General features: G+C 42.3%; 1 protein-coding gene across 4 annotated transcripts in view; it reads left to right on the top strand.

Annotated features, from left to right (window-relative positions):
• The window catches only part of DOT1L (DOT1 like histone lysine methyltransferase), a 121,532-nt gene that overhangs the window by 85,302 nt on the left and 12,681 nt on the right, over positions 1-23,549 (top strand). For 2 of the 4 annotated variants that reach the window (XM_070746718.1, XM_070746700.1), the window contains exons 18-26: positions 1,798-1,935; positions 3,718-3,843; positions 6,108-6,592; positions 7,570-7,693; positions 12,692-12,838; positions 14,909-15,038; positions 18,022-18,647; positions 20,369-20,574; positions 21,683-21,747. In XM_070746718.1, the coding sequence (XP_070602819.1) occupies positions 1,798-1,935; positions 3,718-3,843; positions 6,108-6,592; positions 7,570-7,693; positions 12,692-12,838; positions 14,909-15,038; positions 18,022-18,647; positions 20,369-20,574; positions 21,683-21,747 (2,047 nt within the window). The remainder of the gene's footprint in view (positions 1-1,797; positions 1,936-3,717; positions 3,844-6,107; positions 6,593-7,569; positions 7,694-12,691; positions 12,839-14,908; positions 15,039-18,021; positions 18,648-20,368; positions 20,575-21,682; positions 21,748-23,549) is intronic. The other 2 variants (XM_070746726.1, XM_070746709.1) reach the window with 1 other exon arrangement.

Below are 23,549 nucleotides of genomic sequence, written 5' to 3'. Positions count from 1 at the left end.
ACATATTTTATTGCAGTGTAAACAGAATTTTTGTTTCTTTTCGTTTTGTTGGTGCCTTTCGGTCAGTCTTGACTCCTGGCGAATGCCTGGACCTGTCCTTCGGTTTCCTTGGCGAATGTTTGAAAGTGGTTTGTTGTTGTTGCCTTCTTCTAGGACTGAAGTAGCCTGAAGTCATCCAAATGGCTTTGTGCCTAAGGTGGAACTGGAACTCATAGTCTTTCTGATTTCTAGAATAGAGCTTTTAGCCACTCCACCAAACTGAACAGTACATAATAATTGGAACTCAGTTGGTTCTAAGGAACCACTAAACAAATGATGATCAAAACTTATGGTTTTGAATACCTTGTTGCAAGTATATACCGGTAATTCAAAATAACTTCTACTGTGTACAGTTTCAAATATCAGCACCAGTCTTTTAAAACCAGCAAATACTAGGAACTGTCATTAAAACAAAAGAGTATTAGTAACCATTTATAGCAGGGGTGTCAAACTGGGGGTTTTTTTAGGGCCTAATCAGCATTGTAATCATTTGCCCAGGTTCGCCTGGTGCACCAGTTGCGGCCCTACTTGGACAGGGAGTCATTGCTCACAGTCGCTCATCCCTCATCACCTCGAGGTTCGATTACTGCAATGCTCTCTACATGGGGCTACCCTTGAAAAGTGTTCGGAAACTTCAGATTGTGCAGAATGTGGCCACGAGAGCCATCGTGGGGCTCCCTAGATTCGCCCACGTTTCTGCAACACTCCGTGGCCTACATTGGCTGCCGATCAGTTTCTGGTCACAATTCAAAGTGTTGGTAATGACCTTTAAAGCCCTACATGGCAGTGGACCAGAATACCTCTGGAACCGCCTTCTACCGCACGAATCCCAGCGGCCGATAAGGTCCCACAGAGTTGGCCTTCTCCGGATCCCGTCGACCAAACAATGTCGTTTGGCGGGCCCCAGGGGAAGAACCTTCTCTGTGGCGGCCCCGGCCCTCTGGAATCAACTCCCCCCAGAGATTAGAACAGCCCCCACCCTCTTTGTCTTCCGCAAATTACTTAAGACCCACCTATATCGCCAGGCATGGGGGAACTAAGACATCCTCCCCCAGGCTTTTATATTTTATGTTTGGTATGTATGTGCTGTATGGTTTTAATTGCTGGGGTTTTATATGTTTTTTTAATATTGGATTTGTTTTACTGCTGTATTGTTTTATTATTGTTATGAGCTGCCCTGAGTCTTCGGAGAGGGCCGGCATACAAGTCCAATAAATTATTATTATTATTATTGTTGTTGTTGCTGTTGTTGTAGTTCTCTCCTGGGAGGGAGAAGACGTGGCATGGACAGCCTCCTGCAGTACTCTGTCAGCCAAAACAGGATGTGCTGGGGGCAGGGGGCGGACTGCAACCCACTCACACCCACATCCACACACACCAATGTCCCGTTTTGGTTGCCAGAGCACCACGGGCTTTACTATTTCCAGGCTAGCCCCATGGGCCAGATTCAAGCATCCCGCGGGGCTGGGCCTTGAGTTTGACACCCCTGATTTATAGTAATGGCTTAACTAAAAGAGGTAAGTCATTTGGAGAATAAAGCAATGATAGAATGCTTGTGGTTCTTCCGATCCTTAATAATGGTTCAGTTATACTGTATGTCAAATAATGTGATAATCTCCCCTATCACGAATTTTTTAAACAAACCAAAAACTGGAGAAAAAGCTAACGGGGTTTCTAATATCCAAAAAAGTCATTGCCTTTTCGTTGTTGGAAAAATAATGGTCCTAACTGTTCCATCCTCTTTCTTTTCCTTTGTAGCTGGGTGTTAAGGCACTGACGTACAATGACCTTATCCAGGCCCAGAAAGAAATTTCTGCTCACAACCAGCAGCTGAAAGAACAGACCAAACAGCTGGAGAAAGATAACGGTGAACTCAGGAATCAGAGTTTACAGCTGGTTGGTATTGCTAGATGCAACAGTTTTATCTTGTTTTGAAATCAATCAGAAATTCCAGTACTGCCTTTAACCCCGCTGTTCTGTTCGATAAAACTCCCTAATGTTATGTTCCCAGGTCTATTTGACCCGGACCGCAAATTGATCACTTTAGGTACTTATATTTGGTCTTTTTGAAAGCTTTTTTCACTTGGAAACAAATTTGAACATTTCTGCACACATTGAAATGAAAAAAATAATGCTTATTGGTTTATTTTGCTGATAAAATGCCCCCCTCCCCATTTTTGTGGATTTTTTTTTCAATTTATGGATAGTTTTGCTTGCAAAATGCGTTCTATTTTACTAAACCTGGTGTGGGATTGGTAGCTTGAACATTTCTGAACATAATGATATGAAAATTGAACTGAAAAAATTGAGGCTTATTGGTTTATGTTGCTGATGAAATGCACGCCCCCCCCTGTTTTTGTGAAATATTTAATGTTAATGTTAATTTAAGATTGTCATCTTCCCTGGGCCTCTATTCCAAAACCTGTAAGATTGTGAAACAGCCGGGGAAATAAGTGATTAAAAACTAGGCTTTGCATTAGCAATTAAAAACTAGGCTTTGCACCCAGTTGAAGACAGACTGTAGTGGGTTAGATGTAACATACTAGTGTGAAACTTTGTACATAGGTGTGAGCAAAAATCTGTAGCTGGACTGCTTTTAGCCAGATGAGCTGTAATCAGTGCTTTAAAAGTTCTTAGAAATTTTCCGCCAATGGAGTCTTATCCAGCAGACTCCACCTAAGATGGCCAGACAGAAGAAGCTAGACTAGAACTGTCCCAAAGGGGCTTATTTCAAGAGGCAACTGGACTTTCTGGTTTTTTCTTGAAGACATTTCCCTTCTCATCCAAGTAGCTTCTTCAGCTCTGACTGGATGGTGAGGAATGGAAGTTTTCAGATTCCAGTCCGAGCTGAAGAAGCTTCTTGGATGAGAAGCGAAACAACTTCAAAGAAAACCCAGAAAGTCTAGTTGCCACTTGAAACAATCATGTCTGGGACAACCATAACCTGGATGACTGAGAATCTCCATAGACATTTAAAGTCAGTGGAGAAGCTATATTCAATTAACAACTATTAGCATTCATTTAATAGCTGCAATGTTCACTTAACATGGCAAAAAAGGTAGTAAAATGGAGCAAAATCCACTGAACAACTGTCTCACTTAGCAACAGAAATGTTGGGTTCAATAGTGGTCATAAGTTAAGGACTAGCTTTACAATGAGGTCCTGGATTAAAAAGTGCTATTGCTAACATGTTGTAAGCCGCCCTGAGTCTAAGGAGAAGGGCGGCATAAAAATCGAATAAATAAATAAATAAATAAATAAATGAAATGCTCATTACAATGTATTGTAAGTCAATGACTTCATGTCCATCTTGGTTGAACTGACAGTTTGCCTAGATCCATGAAACAGGGAACATACTCGTCCCTAATTCTGGTGGTGAGAATCTCCATAGGCATCTAGACTGGAACTACATACAAGTCTAATAATTAATAATAATAATAATAATAATAATAATAATAATAATAATAACAACAACAACAACAACAACAACATTAACAACAACAACATTAACAACAACAACAACAACAACAACTCATAATCTAATGTGGGATACATCACATTTTATATCAAGAGCAGAACTATAACTTAGATATATATGGCATGAGGGTTAGTTTTAACAGTATGGTTCAACATTTTCCAAATGATATATCTCCCTGTTCTTTTTCTGTCTCCTTCCAGCTGAAAGCTAGATGTGAAGAACTAAAGTTGGACTGGTCAACACTTTCACTGGAAAATCTTCTCAAAGAAAAGCAAGCATTAAAAAATCAGATTTCGGAGAAGCAAAAGCACTGCTTGGAATTGCAGGTAGCGTATGGCCAGGATGTAATATCTTTTGTTAGAACTGACTTCTAACATTGCCTTTAAAACAACAACAACTAGGCCATGAATTCAGCAGTGTTCCTTGGTGGTCTGGTGAGTGACCAGAGGAGATTACACTGAACGGGGCAGTTCAGGCACAATAAGGCAGGCTATTGAGCAAGGGGCTTGCTTCCTAAATGGAAGAAAGCGGGGCAGGGTTTGTTGCAGAGGTGAAGTCTGCTATCGGTTTGCTTTGTATGCGTTTTATGCACGCATACACGCCGCAGCTCTGAAAAAAGCATTTTGAAGCCATCAGAGTCTGTAAGCGTAAGTAGAACAGCAAGGTGGGAGAAATCAACAATGCCGCACAATTTAGATTAGGTAGAAAGCAGGAAACCCAGTGTATCATTGGATATACCGGCTCACCTGAACCGATAGTATTTTTTACTACAAGTTTAGATGGACCGGTCTAAATCGGTGGCGTTTCACCTCTGCTTTGTTGGGCTCTTAGAAGAGTCAAAGGAACTTCAGTATTGAAAAATGTGAAGGAACTGTTGTTCCTAAAATATCTTATAATAATCCCAAAGGTGCTTTTTAAAAGTCAACTGGACTTTCTTGTTTTTTTTTCTGTTAAAGACATTTCTTTTTCTCATCAAAGAGGTTTCTTCAGTTCTGACTGAATGGTGGGGAATAGAAGGATTTATATTCTTTGCAGTCATCTGCTGGTAAGTACTCTGAAGGCTTGTCCTTCTGTTCCTCACCATTTCAGTCAGAACTGAAGAAACTTGAGAAGCAAAACGCCTTCAGGGGAAAACCGAAAACAAGAAACTCCTACTGCCTTTTAGAAAAGCCTCTTTGGGACAACCATGACATGGATGATTGACAACCTCCACAGACACCTATGATAATAACACAGGTCCACATAAAATATTTTTTGTAATCATCGCAGTTGACCTTCTACTATTCTGAATAATTTTTTCTTCTGGTTTAAAAAATGTATATAGTTTTTCTGTAGCAGATATAGTTTCCGTAAAGCAGCATCATTATTATAAGGTATAGGAAATATACTGGCAACATTAGGAAAACAGTAACACAGGTAATGTAACACAGACCCAGAGGGTCGTTGGTTTATGGAATTTACTTCCACAAGAGGTCATGACAGCTGTCAGCCTGGATAGCTTCATGGCAGGATTAGACAGATTCATGGATGCCAAGTGTATCGGTGGTTATTGAAACAGATGTCCATGTGCCGCCGCTATGTTGGTTGAGGCAGGCAGAATCCCCTTGAGTACCATTTGTTGGGGGTCAAGGGAAAGGGAAGGTCTTGCCTTCTCTTTCTGCTCAAGATCCCCATGGACAATTAGTGGGCCAATGTGTGACACAGAATTTATTTATTTATTTATTTATTTATTTATTGGATTTGTATGCCACCCCTCTCCGGAGACTCGGGGCGGCTAACAGCAACAATAAAACAGTGTACAATAGTAATTCAATACTAAAAATGATTAAAAACCCATTAATATAAAAAACCAAACATACATACATACATACCATGCATAGAATTGTAAAGGCCTAGGGGGAAAGAGGATCTCAATTCCCCCATGCCTGACAGCAGAGGTGGGTTTTAAGTAGCTTACGAAAGGCAAGGAGGGTGGGGGCAATTCTAATCTTTGGGGGGAGTTGGTTCCAGAGGGCCAGGGCCGCCACAGAGAAGGCTGCTCTCCTGGGTCCCGCCAAACAACATTGTTTAGTTGACGGGACCCGGAGAAGATCCACTCTGTGGGACCTAACTGGTCGCTGGGATTTGTGCAGCAGAAGGCGGTCCCTAAGATAATCCCTAAGAATGCTGGACTCGATGGGCTTTGGCCTAATTCAGCATGGCTCTTCTTATGTTCTTAGATATAGAAAAAAATATTTTTTATAATAATCGCAGTTGACCTTTTCTGAATCATTTTTTCTTCTGGTTTGAAAAATGTATATAGTTTTTATGTAGCAGGTACAATTTCTACAGAGCAGCATCATTATTATATAGGAAATACACTGGCGACATTAAGCAAACAGTAATTACTATATACATTGAAAATGTAGAAATAATGTACTGTAATAACAAAAATGCTTCTATATCAGAAACTTTATGGGATAGTGCAAAGCTAAGCACATTTTTTGAATCAGCACATCGAACTCCATAAAACCAGACCTTTGCTGATGATTTTTGTGTGTTGACCAGTGTAACCTTCAATAATTTTCTTCTCTCTCTTTTCATTTTAAAGATCAGCATTGTGGAGCTTGAGAAGAGCCAGAGGCAGCAGGAACTGCTGCAGCTGAAATCCTACATGCCCCCCGACGAATCGCTGCCAGCCCAGCCACGCCACAAAAATCACACGAACCGGGAGGCAGAGCCTGACCACAACGCACTTCAGCTGGAGCTGGAGTGCCCCAGGTTCCCTGTGCCCCAGGTCAATGGCATGAGCCCCGAACTGTCCATAAATGGCCATGCCACATCATACGAAATTCACAATGCGCTCAGCCGACCAGCTTCTAAGCAGACGACGCCACAATATCCACCTGCCCACGTGGACCAAGACGTAATCCCTTGCGCCCCGATCCATAGCTGCAGGCAGAAGATGGATAAAGGCTCAAACTTATCCCTACCCGATTATACCAGGTTTTCTCCAGCTAAGATCGCCCTCCGGAGGCATTTGAACCAAGACCACATAGGCGGTGGGAAAGCAGCACCCAGTGAGAACCACCAGAGGTGAGGAGCAGAGGGGTTAGTCATGCGATATCCCCCCTCCTCCTTTGGTAATAACCTGGAGGGAATTATCACTGAAAGGCAGTCCTTGACTTACGATCTTAATTGAGCCCAACATTTCTGTTGCTAACCAAAACAGCCACTAGATGAATTTTGCCCCATTTTATGACCTTTCTGGTCACAGTAGGTAAGTGAATCACTGCAGTTGTTAAGTTAGTAACACGGTTGCTAAGTGAATCTGGCTTTCCCCGCTATCTTTGCCTGTCAGAAAGGTCATAAAAGGGGATCACATGACCCCAGGACACTGCGGCGGTCATAACTATGAGTCAGTTGCCAAGCATCTAAATTTTGATATGAGCCGGGGTGGTGCAGTGGTTAGAGTGCAGCACTGCAGGCTACTTCAGTTAATTGCCAGCCCTAGTTCAGCAGTTCAAATCTCACCACCAGCTCAAGATTGACTCAGCCTTCCATCCTTCCGAGGTGGATAAAATGAGGACCCAGATTCTTGGGGGCAATATGCTGATTCTGTAAAGTGAAAGCACTATGAAGTGGTATATAAATCTAAATGCTATTGCTATTGATCCTGTGACCACAGGGATGCTGCAGTGGTAGTTAAGTATAAAAAATGGTTGTAAGTCACTTTTTTCATCGATGGTGTCACTTCCTGCCTTTCGTGCACAGAGATTGGTGCAAATTACTCTACATTAAACAACCAGTAAAGTTTGCTTTCCCATGCAGTGATCACGTTAGTGGTGCTGAAACCTCTGCAGAAAAACAGCCAAAGCAGGATTTTATCTATTGATAAAAATAAATAAATAAGCACAGAGAACCAAGCTATCAGAAGCCTTTGTTTCTAACACAGGGTAGAGGGGTTTCCTCTGCATTTATTTCTCGCTATAGGATGCACCATAAAAACCTCAGTTTTTAACAAAGCGGAAACCTTCAAAAACTTGGTTTTGGTTTTTTTTTTAATGTTCCAGGGTTGAACATTTAAAAGAAAACGGCCTTCCATTTCAAAGCCCTTTGGTATCAAACGGCATGAAGATGAGCCCCCTGGAAGCCAGACCCTCTTCCCCAGCAGCCTCCCCAGCTGGGAATGAGAAGGTAAGCAATTTTGGGACGATGCCTCCAAACCCCTCGGGCAGTTCTTGTACCGAACAGCAGCGACTGAATGGGAACTCTTGGTGTAAATGATTGATTTTTAAAATATTGGGATTTTAAGTTATGTATTTTTAATTAATTGGATTTGTGTTTGCATTTCATTGTTTTATATTATGTGCTGTAAGCCGTCCTGAGTCTTCGGAGAAGGGCAGCATACAAACAAACAGACAAACAAACAAACAAACAAATAAATAAATGGAGAATATGCTAAGGGTTGAAAATTAACACCATTGAGGTATACTTACGGGGTGCAGGAAAAAAAAGTTGCGTAGAAAAACAAAATACAGGTAGTCTTTGATTGATGACCAATTTCTTAGGACCATTTGAATTTAGAATGGATTCCCAAAAAGGTACTTATGACCCGATTTCATAGTACAGTGGTACCTCATGATACGAAACCCTCGTGATACGAACCCCTCGTGATACGAACCCGGGGTTCGGAATTTTTTTTGCCTCTTCTTACGAACTTTTTTCGGCTTATGAACCCACCGCAGATCGCAAAATGGCGCTCCGCTGGGCGCCGCCACCCGGCGGTCACCTTTTAAAACAGCCAGGGGGCTCCTCGGCGTTCACCCAAACCTGAACCTTTCGGGTTCGGGTTCCGGAGACCGCCAAGAAGCGCCGCCGCCTGGCTGTCACCTTCTGAAACAGCCAGGGGGCTTCTCAGCATTCTCCCAAATGTCGAATCCGGACGTTCGGGTTCGGGTTCCGGAGGCCGCTGAGAAGCGCCCGGCTGTTTCAGAAGGTTACAACTGGGCGGCGCTGCTCAGCGGAGCGCCGTTTTTGCGATCGGCAGCGGCGTTTTCGGCCGACCTGGAGGCTAGAAAGGAGGTGGGGAATCCCAATAGGGAATTCCATGGGCGGAGCTTTGACATCACGAAGACGTCCAACCGGGTTCAGGAGAACGCCGAGAAGCCCCCCAGCTGTTTCAGAAGGTGACAGCCGGGCGGCGGCACTTCTCGGCGGCCTCCAGAACCCGAACAGTTCAGGTTCAGGAGAACACCGAGAAGCCCCCCGGCTGTTTTAAAAGGTGACAGCCGGGCGGCGGCGCCCAGCAAAGCGCCATTTTGCGATTTTTTTTTTCTTTTTGCACGGATTAATCGCTTTTACATTGTTTCCTATGGGAAACAATGTTTCGTCTTACAAACTTTTCACCTTACGAACCTACTTCCGGAACCAATTAGATTCGTAAGACGAGGTATTACTGTACTGGCAGCCTCTTTGCCACAGTCAGAGGAATGCATATGTCAGACATTCGGCAGCCAGCCTGTATTTATGGCCTTTGCAATATCCCACAGACACCTAACTGTGTTTTTCCGTAGAAAATGGATTTGCTTTATGAATACCCCATTTGCTTAATGACCGTCATAAGGACCAGTCACATAGGTCATCCACTTTACCATCGTCATGATTTACGATTGTAATGGGCAGGTTCCATTACAGTCCTAAATTGAGGATTAGCTGTGGCATTTTGAACCACAACAAATACAGTTATTTTTATAACTGCATTTATCCATAACACTCAATTAGAAATAAATCAGATTATGAACAGTGCATTGATGCAAGTACTGTTAAAAATTTGCTATTGTAGTAAATATACCAGCATTGAAAAGAGTGGCAATCAAAAAGGAGAAAACCTGAGTCACATCTCAACCTGGAATTATGATACATTAATCTCAACTAAACTTTTGTAATTAGGATTTAATTATATTAATAATCTCAGGTTTAGATACAATGTGGGACCAAATGGACTGTATGCAACAAATATGTTATTAGTTTATTGGTTTATGATACAGTGATACCTCGTCTTACAAACGGCTCGTCATACAAACTTTTCGAGATACAAACCCGGGGTTTAAGATTTTTTTGCCTCTTCTTACAAACTATTTTCACCTTACAAACCCACCACCGCCACTGGGATGCCCCGTCTCCGGACTTCCATTGCCAGAAAAGTGCCCGTTTTTGCGCTGGTGGGATTCCCCTGAGGCTCCCCTCCATGGGAAACCCCACCTCCGGACTTCTGTATTTTTGTGATGCTGCAGGGGAATTCCAGTAGGGGAATCCCAGCATTGCAAAAATGAGCGCTTCATTGGCAACGGAAGTCCGGAGGTGGGGTTTCCCAGTGAGGGGAGTCTCAGCGAAATCGCAGCATCGCAAAAACACAGAGGTCCGGAGGTGGGGTTTCCCATGGAGGGGAGCCTCAGGGAAATCCCAGCAGCACAAAAACGTGTGCTTCGGCTGGCAAAAGGGGTGAATTTGGGCTTGCACGCATTAATCGTTTTTCCATTGATTCCTGTGGGAAACATTGTTTCGTCTTACAAAGTTTTCACCTTAAGAACCTCGTCCCAGAACTAATTAAGCTTGTAAGACAAGGTATCACTGTATTTCCTTAAACCAGGATTACTGGCAGAATTGCGTGCAAGTTTGATCGGTATTTTTTCTAGCCAAAATGAGATGGAGAAAAAAAGTTGTACAGCTGGATTAAAAAAAAAAGATCAGATTAAAGTCCCAATATTTAAAATTACCTAGTGCGAAATACATTTGTCTGCTGCTTAATCATGTTTTACAAAGCAACACAATACCTATTCTTGAGGTGTGGAAGAAGAGACTATATCTTGTTCTGCATCTCCTTCAAATTTAAATGGGCTTCATCATCAAGCGCCAAATTGTAATCAGGCTTGATTAAAAAATGAGGCATAATTTGTTTGCAAATTAAAGTAAACATGATGGCATAACTATTTAAATCAGATGCACTGTTGTAGAAACAGGTGCAGATAAATTCATGAACTTCAAAGCACAGCTGTGTGATGGGCAGTGTGACCTTCCATGCTTTCCTTTTATTTAGGAACCAATTCCTCCATTAGTTGATGAACTATAACTGCCAGCATCTTTCACTTGCAGGCTATAACATGTGACAGTGTTTGGGCTATAAATTTGCCATTGTAGATTCGTTCGTTCATTCATTCATTCATTCATTCATTCATTCATTCATGAACTGAATGTCATTTTCTTGACCATGATTCACATCAGTGGCAAGATGATTTCCCTTAAAACCAAGTTTAGCATTCCATTGTAGGGTCTGGTTATTCATAGACCTAAAAGAATTGCTCATTTCTAACTCTAATCACTTCTTTGTGTTGGACTATCATTTTGTCCTCTCGCACTTTTTTATTGCTTGGCAAATGTTCTGTTTGCATTTTTAAAATGCACACTATACCCTATTAGAGTTTTACAAATTATTTTTTGTAATAGCGTATTCTCATGAATCGTCTTTTGGTAAGTTACAGTACAGTGTTCCCTCGATTTTCGCGGGGGATGCGTTCCGAGACCGCCCGCGAAAGTTGAATTTCCGCAAAGTAGAGATGTGGAAGTAAATGCACTATTTTTGGCTATAAACAGTATCACAAGCCATCCCTTAACCCTTTAAACCCCTAAAATTGCAATTTCCCATTCCCTTAGCAACCATTATTACTCACCATGTTTATTTATTAAAGTTTATTTTTAAAAATATTTATTAAAGGCAGATGAAAGTTTGGCGATGACATATGATGTCATCAGGTGGGAATAACCGTGGTATAGGGGGGAAAATCGCGAAGTATTTTTTAATTAATATTTTTGAAAAACCGTGGTATAGACTTTTTGCGAAGTTCAAACCCGCGAAAACCGAGGGAACACTGTATACCCATTTTTTAAAAAATTGCAAACCGCACCACAAAGTTTCTAAAAAGTCCAGATATAAGAGTTAGCACCTTTTTTTCCAGTCTTGCACAAAAACTAAAAATAAAATAGTTGGACTACTTTCATAAGTTGGACTAAAATAGGTGGACTACTTTCATAGACATGAGTCTACGGAGAGGGGCGGCATACAAATCTAATTAATAATAATAATAATAATAATAATAATAATAATAATAATAATAATAACAACAACAATAATAATAATAAGCAGAAAAGGAGCAAATCATTTCCAAAGAGGCAGGTAGTCCTCGACTTGAAACAGTTTGTCTAGTGACTTTTTTTTGCAACCTTCTGACTAGTAAAGCCCACGGGGAAGTCAGATTCACTTAACGACCGGGTTATTAATTTATCAGCTTCGGTGATTCCATTAACAACTGAGGCAATAAAGTTCGTAAAATGGGGCAAAACTCACATGTCTCACTTAATGGAAATTCTGGGCTCAGTTGTGGTCATAAGTCGAGGGCTACCTGTATTTATATCCTGTATGTGCACATATGCAAACCTTACGGCTAAGGTAACCAGGGAGCATTCCTCAGACTTACATTCTCACTTTTTCTGTCCTGATCAAAGCTGGAATAGTATTCTGTGCTGCATATGTGTTGTTATTACTATTATTAATCAATTTAAACAGTTTGCTCAGACTTCCACAGCCTGGATCCTTCTAGAAACGTTAGAAATCTGTAATTCCCAGTTGGTATTTATTTATGATTTGGATTTATGTGCCACTCCATTCCCGAAGGACTGTGGGGGGGCTAAGTATAAACCAATGGGTTGTGATCTCATCCGAAGGGCATAAGTTTGGAGAAAAGGCAAACCTTCTGTCGTGCAAGATGACTTAGCTGTAAATTTACTATATATACTTTGCCATAGTGACACAAGGTTATGGAAATATTTCCTCATGCACCATAGCAATCCCAGACACAGCTGCTAAGTGTAAATGCTTGGCACCGTAAGTGTTTTAGTTGGGCGGGTGACACCACTGCGGTTATATTTCCCTATTAAGTAAAACATGAACTGTTTGTGTGTAGTGTGTATGAGTGTGTGTCTATGTTGGCTGACTGATGCAATTGACCTTTTCTGCATCTGTAAGAACTTTGTTGTTATTGTTTGTTTTTGTTTGACGGGTTGGGGAAGTGCTTGCAAAGCCCCGGCTGATGATGCAAGCTGCATTGTTTTGGCATTGTCTGCTTTGTGTGTTTGCAGGCTTTGCGCGAGAGGACGTCTGCGAATAATGGGGAGACCATCACCAGCCTTCCCATCAGTATCCCCCTCAGCACAGTCCAGCCCAATAAACTCCCTGTTAGCATTCCTTTGGCCAGCGTAGTCCTTCCTAGCCGTGTTGAGAAGGTGGTGAGTAGGGGTACTTTGTTTCCCCCGCATAATACTTGTCGCAAAGCCAATTGTACAGTAAATTTATACTACATTATTTAAGTGCGGTACAAGGTAATGGAGCATGCTTCCCTGGGGTACTTACTTTATCTATTTATTCTTATCCCGTTTTTATTATTCGTACAAATAACCCGAGGAAGCAAATATACCTAATATTGCTTTCCCTTAAATTTAAACATGCCTGGGATAAACATATATCCATCCTAAGATAAAATACAGGAAATCGTATAAGGGCAGACTAGATGGACCATGAGGTCTTTTTCTGCCATCAGACTTCTATGTTTCTATGTTTCTTCTATTTTCCCCATAACTATGTTAAGCGGTGGATTGGGCGAAGAGAGAGCAGCTAGCCCCAAGGTCACCCAGCCTCTCTCATCCCTAACGCAGAACTACAACTCATAGTCTCCCAGTTTCTAGATTGGTGCCTTAATCTCTAGAGCAGTGTTTCCCAACCTTGGCAACTTGAAGCTATTTGGACTTCAACTCCCAGAATTCCCCAGCCAGCGAATGCTGGCTGGGGAATTCTGGGAGTTGAAGTCCAGATAGCTTCAAGTTGCCATGGATGGGAAACACTGCTCTAGACTGCTGGTGAGACCACGTTTGGAATACTGTGTTCAGTTCTGGAGACCTCACCTACAAAAAGATATTGACAAAATTGAACGGGTCCAAAGACGGGCTACAAGAATGGTGGAAGGTCTTAAGCATAAAACGTATCAGGAAAGACTTCATGAACTCAATCTGTACAGTCTGGAGGACAGAAGGAAAAGGGGGGACATGATCGAAACATTTAAATATGTTAAAGGGTTAAATAAGGTCCAGGAGGAAAGTGTTTTTAATAGGAAAGTGAACACAAGAACAAGGGGACACAATCGGAAGTTGGGGAAAAGATCAAAAGCAACATGAGAAAATATTATTTTACTGAAAGAGTAGTAGATCCTTGGAACAAACTTCCAGCAGACGTGGTAGATAAATCCACAGTAACGGAATTTAAACATGCCTGGGATAAACATATATCTATCCTAAGATAAAATACAGAAAATAGTGTAAGGGCAGACTAGATGGATCATGAGGTCTTTTTTTGCCATCAGTCTTCTATGTTTCTATGTTTCTAGACCAGTGATGGTGAATCAATGGCACGGGTGCCACAGGCGGCACGTGGAGCCATATTTGCTGGCATGCCATCCATTACCCTAGCTCAGCTCCAGTGTGCTTGTGTGTGCCAGCCAGCTTATTTTTGGCTCACCTGGACGCTCTGGGAGGGCATTTTTGCCTCTGGAGCCTGGGGAGGGCGAAAAACGGGTCTCCCAGACTTTGGGAAATGGCCTGTTTCAGGCCTCCAGAGGACTTCCAGGTGGGTGGGAGAGGCCATTTTCGCCATCCCAGGCATTGAATTATGGGTGTGGGCACTCACATATGCGTTCACACATGCTTTTGGCACCCGAGGGAAAAAAGGTTGGCCATCAATGCACTAGACCTTATAGTTCTGTTTCTTGCTGCCTCTTAACTTATTAAACCACTTCAAAAATCTTTTTAAATTCGATACATGATAGCCAATTCCTAAGAAATTACCCCTTTTCTTCTTTTTATAAATCGTCCTCATATTTTTCATTTATCCAGTATATCTATTTGCTTTCTATACATGTGCAATAAGAAGAGGTTGTTAAATTTGTGTTCGGCGCGTAAGGTACTTTGAGCAGCTTTGTCCTAGCTTCTGGTTTTGTTTGTCGAAGTTGTCAAGCTGTTAAAAAGTAACTATTTGGATAAAGGCTAGTTCCAATACTTGGTATGTGAATCACAATAACCTTGTGGGTGATACAGATTGTGTAGAATATTGTCTTTCCTAGGTAAAACAGCCGTAGCTGAATCACTGAGCACAAATTTTGTATACCGAACACTCCCAATTCCAATTCAGACTTCAATGGCTGGGATGGGGATAGATAGTCAATTCCATAAAAGCTCTGGATTGCACTTAAATTATTTTATTATGCTTCCTTTTCCAACGGTCTCCTTTTTCTTCCTCTCCTGTTTCAGAGAAGCACACCTAGCCCTGTCCATCAGAACCGAGATCCCTTTTCAACACTTGAAAAACAATTTGGTGCTAGTTCCCATAACAGCATTAGCACTGCTGCTGGTAACAAGCCACTGACCTTGGCTACCTCAGGTGAGTGCCTTCCTTTACCACTGCTGCTTTCCAGCTTATAGTACAGTGGTACCTCTACCTAAGAACGCCTCTACTTAAGAACTTTTCTAGATAAGAACCGGGTGTTCAAGATTTTTTTGCCTCTTCTTAAGAACCATTTTCTACTTAAGAACCAGAGCCCGGAAAAATTTCCCAGGAAATAAGTGAGAAACAAAAAGAAAGGGGATGGAAATGGGGATTTTAATTGTACAGTGGTACCTCTACCTAAGAACGCCTCTACTTAAGAACTTTTCTAGATAAGAACCAGGTGGTCAAGATTTTTTTGCCTCTTCTTAAGAACCATTTTCTACTTAAGATCCCGAGCCCGGAAAAATTTCCCAGGAAATAAGTGAGAAACAAAAAGAAAGGGGATGGAAATGGGGATTTTAATTGTACAGTGGTACCTCTACCTAAGAATGCCTCTACTTAAGAACTTTTCTAGATAAGAACCAAGTGTTCAAGGTTTTTTTGCCTCTTCTTAAGAACCATTTCTACTTAAGAACCCGAGCCTGGAAAAATTTCCCAGGAAATTTGAGAGTGGCACGAAGGCCCGGCCAGTTTCCGGCCATTCCCCCTGGGTTTCTCCCCTTGGTGCAGTGTATGGGAGGCAGCCTGGTGCCGGGTGTATGGGAGGCGCATGCTCCTCCTCGCTGCCTCAGAGTCCCTCTTTTTTTTTTTAAGCCTTTAAGTTTTGGATTTTTTTGATTCCCCTCACCTCACCTTCTTCCTTCAGCAGAGACTGTCCTCCTCCTCTTCTTCCTCCCCCTCCTCCCCCCCAAATTCCAAACTTGCAGTTTGTGCCATTCACTTAACAACTGCAGTGATTCACGCACGGCAAAACAAGTTGTAAAATCCGGTGTGTAGGTGTGTGTTTCACTTAATGAACACCTTGCTTAGCAACATAAAGTTGGTTCCAATTCTGGCATAAGAAGAATCAACCTTCTAATTGCTTATAAACGGCGACAGCTGTTACAAATTGGCAATTTTTATTTAAGACCATGAAATTAATTCTTTCAGAAGCACCATTTGAAACTACCTGATACTAATAATAATAATAACAACAACAACAACATCTATTTTTGCTCTAGAAAACCTCTCCTTCAACTCTTACATTGTTTTTCAACAAGATTAGTAGTTCTTTATAAGACTTGAAATTGCATTACATACATTCCTTCAAAAATGTTGGGCTGGAATGCGATTTAATTTCCTTTACCGTATATGATTTGGGCTGAAACACCCCCCCCCCCCCATAACTGATATCAGTGTAAACTATCTAATAAAGAGTTCTGGGTTTTAAGCAATTAATCAAGTACAGTGATACCTCTACTTAAGAACGCCTCTACTTAAGAACTTTTCTAGATAAGAACCGGGTGTTCAATATTTTTTGGGCTCTTCTTAAGAACCATTTTCTACTTGAGAACCCGAGCCCAGAATAATTTCCGACGAAATTTGAGAGCGGCACGAAGGCCCGGCCAGTTTCCTGTCATCCCCCCCTTTAATCCCGGCCATCTCGGGCTTTTCTGGGCTGCCAGAGGAGCCTTTCGGTGGTGCTTAAGGAGACTTTGGCAGCCCAGAGCAAACAAAGCATTTTCCTTTCTCTGGGTGCTTGGAGAGGGAATAAACCTCTGCCAGCGCCCAGAGAAAAGAAACGCTCCCTTCACTCTGGGCAGCGACTGTCCTCCTCCTCTTCCTCCTCCTCCTCCTCCCACCCAAATTCCAAACTTTTATTTCTTTCCCAATGGGTTTGCACTCATTATTTGCTTTTACATTGATTCATATGGGAAAAAATTGCTTCTTCTTACAAACTTTTCTACTTAAGAACCTGGTCACAGAACGAATTAAGTTCGTAAGTAGAGGTACCACTGTATTTGAGAGGGTTGGAGGGATCAGTGCAGTGGTGGGTTGCTGCTGGTTAGCCCCAGAGATCCGTTTCGGCAGCGGCCCATGGATTGCGCAATTTGTGTGCAATGGCTCCAGTGCCCTCTTTGCCAGTCCATCATGTGGCACCATCTCTTTTTTTGAATTGTTGGCTTTATTTTGCTTCCTGCGCATGCGCGGAAGCAAAATCTCGCAAGGGGACGCTTGCACACGTGTGATTTCAGCCATTTTTTGCTTCCGTGAATGTGCAGAAGTAAAAATTCACCAAAATTGCATGTGCACGAGCGTCCCTTGCAAGATTTCGGCACTTTTTTTGGTTCCTGCGCATGCAGGGAAGCAAAACCGTACAGTGGGAATGCACACGAGCATAGCGAGTGTATGCACAAATCATCATGATGCGCGCACAGTATGGTCGGCAGGTAAGAGGAACCGGCCCTGAATCGGTGGATCTACTTTGGAGAGACGGTCCTTTAGTAATTGTAAATAGCCTGAAGAAAACGATTTGTCCAGGACTTCACCTCTAATGATACACTAATGCCAGGAATATTTGTAAAGAACCTCTGTTGAAGATCTTAATTTACAGAGCAGCATATGTACCTTTATTTTATGTATTAATTTTTCCCCTCTTAAGATAAATCGTGTGCATAGTTTAAATTTTTTAAATTTCCATAGTTTTAACATTTTTAACTGCTTTTCTGTTTATCTTTTTTATGATTTGTAAACTGCTCAAAGTTGCCTTGTTCAAGAGACGGCCAGTATACAGTATATATTTTTAATAAATTAACAAAAATAGGAAGATTGTCTTAAATTATTAACTGATTTCACGGTGGTGCAGTGGTTAGAGTGCACAACTGCAGATGACTGGTGCTTGCCGGCTGCCCGCAGTTTGGCAGTTCAGATCTCACCAGGCTCAAAGTTGACTCAGCCTTCCAATCCTTCCAAGATGGGTAAAATGAGGACCCAGATTGTTGGGGGCCATAGGCTGACTCTGTAAATTGCTCAAAGAGGGTTGTAAAATGGTATAGAAGTCTAAATGCTAGTGGTATTACTATATCTAATTTTATTCATTCCTCATTACTGTACACAGGTTTTTCTTACATGTCTGGCTCTGCACCGATTGGCGGGACTATTCCAAATAGCCCCAGCCCGTTGAACCCGGCTGCTGACAGTGTAGCTATGGAGGACGTATCCAGTTCGGGAAGCTTGTTCAACTCCACGGGGTCTCGAAGTTCTACTCCCCAACATCCCTCCTTGCTTACATCGTCCTCACGGAATTCTGGACAAAACTCGCCCGCACACCAGCATTCCGCGAGCCCCAGGTTGAACGGCCTCTCCCAGAGCTTGGGAGGGGTACTGCAGTACATAGAGACTCAAAAAATGTTTGCTGAAAACGCCAGGGGAGACCCTCCATCCGACCCCGCCTTTTCCGACCCCGAGAGCGAGAGCAAACGAAGGATCATCTTCACCCTCTCCCCTGCTACAGGAACCCTCAAGCATTCTCCATCCAACAAGCACAGCCCCCTCACCGCAAGCATCCGGACGGATTGCGGCCAGGCATACCTGCAAGATGGGAAGAAGCGTGGCCGGAGGAAGCGGTCGTCCACGGGAACGCCAAGCGTGAACTCCGGCGTGTCACCCAAACGCAAATCATTGCCCCCCATGGCTGGGCTCTTTGCTCAGCCTTCTGGATCTCCCCTTAACATCAACTCCATGGTGAGAATCGAGGTTTGAGCTCTGCAGTTTTAAGGCCAGATCACTTTGCCAACCTCAAATAAGCGAGAGGCCTTATCCAGGACAAAAATTTATTTTTGAAGTTAGATGTTAGCTTATTCACTGATTCTTTTTGTCAATAGAAGATCCTAGGTCAATGATGGCAAACCTTTTTTTCCTTGAGTGCTGAAAGAGCATGCGTGTCCACTATCTTCAATTCAGTGCCTGGTGAGGGCAAAAACACCTTTTCCCCCCCAGGAGGCCCTCTGGAGGCTCGAAACAGCCTGTTTCCCAACTTCTGCTGGGGCCAGTAGACTTGTGTTTCACCCTACAAAGGCTTCCCTGGAGCATAGGAAGAGTAAAAATACCCTCCCCCATCCCCACGGAGGCTCTCTGGAAGCCAAAAATGCCCTCCCAGACCCTCTGTGCGAGCCAAAAATCAGCTGGCCGGCACATATATGCACAAGCTGAGCTAGGGCAATGGCTCACGTGCCAGCAGATATGGCTCCATGTGCCACCTGTGGCATCCATGCCATAGGTTCGCCCTCACTGTCCTAGGTTATATTCTAGTATAGGTCAGCCCATTGTTTTATTTGAGCAATGATTATAAAATTATATGAAAACATAATTAAAACCATTTTCAAACTTGCATAAGCTGAATCCCTTGGGGCTGCCTTTTAGTTCAAACTTGCTTCGTTCCCAAAAGAGTGTTTATCACAGGAGATGATGCTTGATAAGCATATAACCTACTTGGCTTAAGGTAGATTCCAATATAATTAGAAATTATTTCCTGAATGATGGCCAGTAGGATTTTTTTGTAAATTGTAGGTGGACCTCATCTTACAACAATTCATTTAGTGACCATTCAAGGTTAAAACGTCCCTGAAAAAGTGACTTTACGGCTGGTTTTCACACTTGCAACTGTTGTGGTCTCCCCGTCATAGGATAAAAATTCAGGGACTTGGCAACTGCTTCATTTTTATGACGGTTGCATTGCTGGGATTCCCCTGAGGCTCCCCTCCCATGGTACAAACATACCATGTATAAATTGTATAAGCCTAGGGGGAAGGGAAATTTCAATTCCCCCATGCCTGACGACAGAGGTGGGTTGCTTTGTGCTTGTATATATGTATATATGTATTTATGACCTATAAAGCCCTTCATGGCATCGGACCAGAATACATCTGGGTCTGCCTTCTGCCGCATGAATCCCAGCAACCGGTTAGGTCCCACAGAGTCGGTCTTCTTCGGGTCCCGTCAACTAAACAATGTTGTCTGGCGGGACCCAGGGAAAAAGCCTTCTCTGTGGTGGCCCCGACCCTCTGGAACCAGCTCCCCCTGGAGATCAGAATTGCCCCCACCCTCCTTGCCTTTCGTAAGCTCCTTAAAACCCACCTCTGTCGTCAGGCATGGGGGAATTGAAATTTTCCCTTCCCCCTAGGCTTATAAAATTTATACATGGTATGCTTGTATGTATGAGTGGTTATTTAAATTGGGGGTTTTAAGATTATTTTTAATATTAGATTTGTTTACATTGTCTTTTTATATTGTTGTTAGCCGCCCCGAGTCTTCGGAGAGGGGTGGCATACAAATCTAATAAATACAAATACGAACGCTGTCTTTGAAAAGCAAAATCCCTAGCAAAACATTTAGCGCTTTCTTCCTGCCCCCTTGTATTTTTTTTCCCAAATCCTTAATGTTCTCTTCTTGTCCTCCTTCCTCAGGTCAGCAACATTAACCAGCCTTTAGAAATAACAGCCATTTCTTCCCCCGAAAACTCCCTGAAGAATTCTCCTGTTCCATACCAGGACAATGATCAGCCGCCTGTGCTGAAAAAGGAGAGACCTCTAATTCAGAGCAACGGCATCCATTACTCCCCGCTCACCTCTGACGAAGAACAGAGCCTGGAGGACGACCATAACAGCACCAGGCGAGTAGTAGCAGGTGCAATCCTTGCACGAGGGTCTCAAATCCCACAACGTTTCCTTCCCAAATGTTAAACCTGTGCTTAAGTTTGAAAATGTGTTTGCAAGCAAACAGCCAAACTCAAACAACACCAAAGATCCATTCAGCCCTGAGCTACAAATAATTCCCTTTGTTTGGTAGTTTGCAAGTTATGGTCACATGATGTCCTCGCTTAATGACAGCAGTGAGGGCTGGTATTGCTGTCGCATTGTGATGTAAAGTCTCATCACACTCTGCAATCACATCACTTAGCAATGCAAATTTTGATTCCGTTTACCATTGTAACTCAAGGTGACTCATTGTAACCTGTAATTATTGGTACCCCAATCTTTGTGGCAATGAGTGCAATCAAGTGTTTTCTGAAGATCCAGTGGGAGTTCTTTCTTTCTTTCTTTCTTTCTTTCTTTCTTTCTTTCTTTCTTTCTCTCTCTCTCTCTTTCTTTCATTTTCTTTCTTTCTTTTTCTTTCTTTCTTTCTTTTTCTTTCTTCCTTCCTTCCTTTCTTTTTCTTTCTTTCTTTCTTTCTTTCTCTTCCTTCCTTCCTACCTACCTCTTCCTTCCTTCCATCTTTTCTTTCTTTCTGCTGCCCATCTCCAGTTGTCTTAAATGAGGAAACTCCCAACTGTGAGTTGGATTTTTTCCCATGGATGTTGTATTGGGTTTAGATCGTTTCAGAACTGTCTAATATTAGATTTTCAACCATTTTTTGATTCTCTTAGGAAATAGCAATAGCAATAAGACTTATATACCACTTCACAGTGCTGTTACAGCCCTCTCTAAGCGGTTTACAGAGTCAGCATATTGTCCCCAACAATCTGAGTCCTTGTTTTACTTCCCCCAGATGGATGGAAGGCCGAGCCAGCCTTGAGCTGGTGAGAATCGATCTGCCAAACTGTTGGCAGCCGGCAGCCAGCAGTATCAGCCTGCAGTACTACATTCTTGCCACTGTGCCACCACGGCTCTAAGTGTATGTCTTGCATCCTTATCCTCCTGGAGGATCCATGACCTGTAACACAGACTGTGCTTTCTTACACATCCGTATATTAATCAAACAATCCTCTTTTTCCTTTCCAGAATTGAAAGAAAAATTGCGACAATATCTCTGGAAAGCAAATCTCCGCAGAAGCCGCTGGAAAATTGTAAGTTTGTAGACCAGTAGGTGAGCATTTGATAAACAATTGATCAGGACAAGAATAGAAATAAACTCAACCATTTGTGGTCATCTAGTTCTCATAAGGCCTTTCTGGCACTGAAAAGTTCAAGAAATCTGAAGTTAGTTGGGGGAAAGATCAAAGGCAACATGAGAAAATATTATTTTACTGAAAGAGTAGTAGATCCTTGGAACAAACTTCCAGCAGACGTGGTTGGTAAATCCACAGTAACTGAATTTAAACATGCCTGGGATAAACATATATCCATTGTAAGATAAAATACAGGAAATAGTATAAGGGCAGACTAGATGGACCATGAGGTCTTTTTCTGCCGTCAGTCTTCTATGTTTCTATGGGACACAAATTGTTGGCCTTGTATGTGGCCCAGCCAGCTGCTTGGTAGGGAGATTGGTTCACTGATGGTAATGATTCTTGTTTGGCTCTGTTGCTGTAGATTTAGATTAGGTGTAGGCTTTCTGTAAAACAATAATTTAGCCCTAAAAAGAACTGTAAACTTTTTACCAGCGTGAACACAATTCACCTGAAATATCAGGGTCCAGTAGCTGTTACTGAACCCAAAATGTGTGAATTCACTGTGAAGTGTTTAAAAAGAAAGAAAGATGGGCATCTAAATTTACATAGTGGCAGAAATACTAATTCAAAAGAGGTGGTGTTGGCTACTGGCCCTCATAGTTTTAATCATTGAGTTGATGGCTGAGTTCAGATAGCTTGTACTCTGTTCTAAGGCAGTATATCTCTTGTGGTATGAATCTGGGTGACTATTTTTAGAAGCCGTCGTGCTTCTAAATTGGATTTTGATCCAAGCAAGATGGGCCGCTGTTCTCTTAATTGTGATGAACGCAGAAGTCACTCTTCCTTCCGTTACGAGTTCTTGCACAGTAGACAATTTATGTCTGGCGGTTCCTAGCTGCGGAATTCTGGTCGGACAGTCTAACCTTTTCTCCGTGGGATGAAAAAAAAGCCTGCCCTGTTTTAAAAACAGACTCCTCAGTTCAATTTTATTTCTTCGCCAAAAGATTTCTTCTTCACTGTTTTACTGTATTGTTGGTTTTTATTATTAGATTTTAACTGTTTTTATTGTTGTTGTATTTATTTCTACTGTTAGCCACTCAGAGTCTGTTTTGGAGTGAGCGGCATATACCATATTTTTCAGAGTATAAGACTCACCGGAATATAAAAGGCACCTTAGTTTTGGGGAAGGAAAAGAGTCTGTTTTGGAGTGAGCGGCATATACCGTATTTTTCAGAGTATAAGATGCACCGGAATATAAAAGGCACCTTAGTTTTGGGGAAGGAAAAGAGTCTGTTTTGGAGTGAGCGGCATATACCGTATTTTTCAGAGTATAAGATGCACCGGAATATAAAAGGCACCTTAGTTTTGGGGAAGGAAAATAGGGAAAAGAATCTGCTTACCAGGTATTCATCTGGCTAGCATCCTTAGCCATCACATTATTTTATCCCCTGGTTAGGACTTTAAAAAAAACCTTTATTCGGAGAGAGTAACAATTAAAGAGCTTGCAAGCCAGTAAGAGCTGAGAACATCATTAGCTCCTGGAAAGAAACAGTCTGAGCAAGTAGAGCAATGGAAAAAAAACCTGCAAAGACTTAGGGCTTGGAAAACATTCTTCTTTGCAGAGAGTAACAGTGAAAGAGGTTGCAAGCGGGTAAGAGCTGGGAACATTGTTAGCACCTGGTTAGGGCTGGAAAGAAACATTTGGAGCAAGTAAAACAATGAAAAAACCCCCTACAATGAGAGGGTTTGGAAAACAT

This window comes from Erythrolamprus reginae, chromosome 1 (assembly GCF_031021105.1).
Source record: "Erythrolamprus reginae isolate rEryReg1 chromosome 1, rEryReg1.hap1, whole genome shotgun sequence".
Lineage (NCBI taxonomy): Eukaryota > Metazoa > Chordata > Lepidosauria > Squamata > Dipsadidae > Erythrolamprus > Erythrolamprus reginae.
The sequence above is the reverse complement of the archived record's forward strand: the minus strand, read 5'-3'. Positions and strand labels throughout refer to the sequence as shown.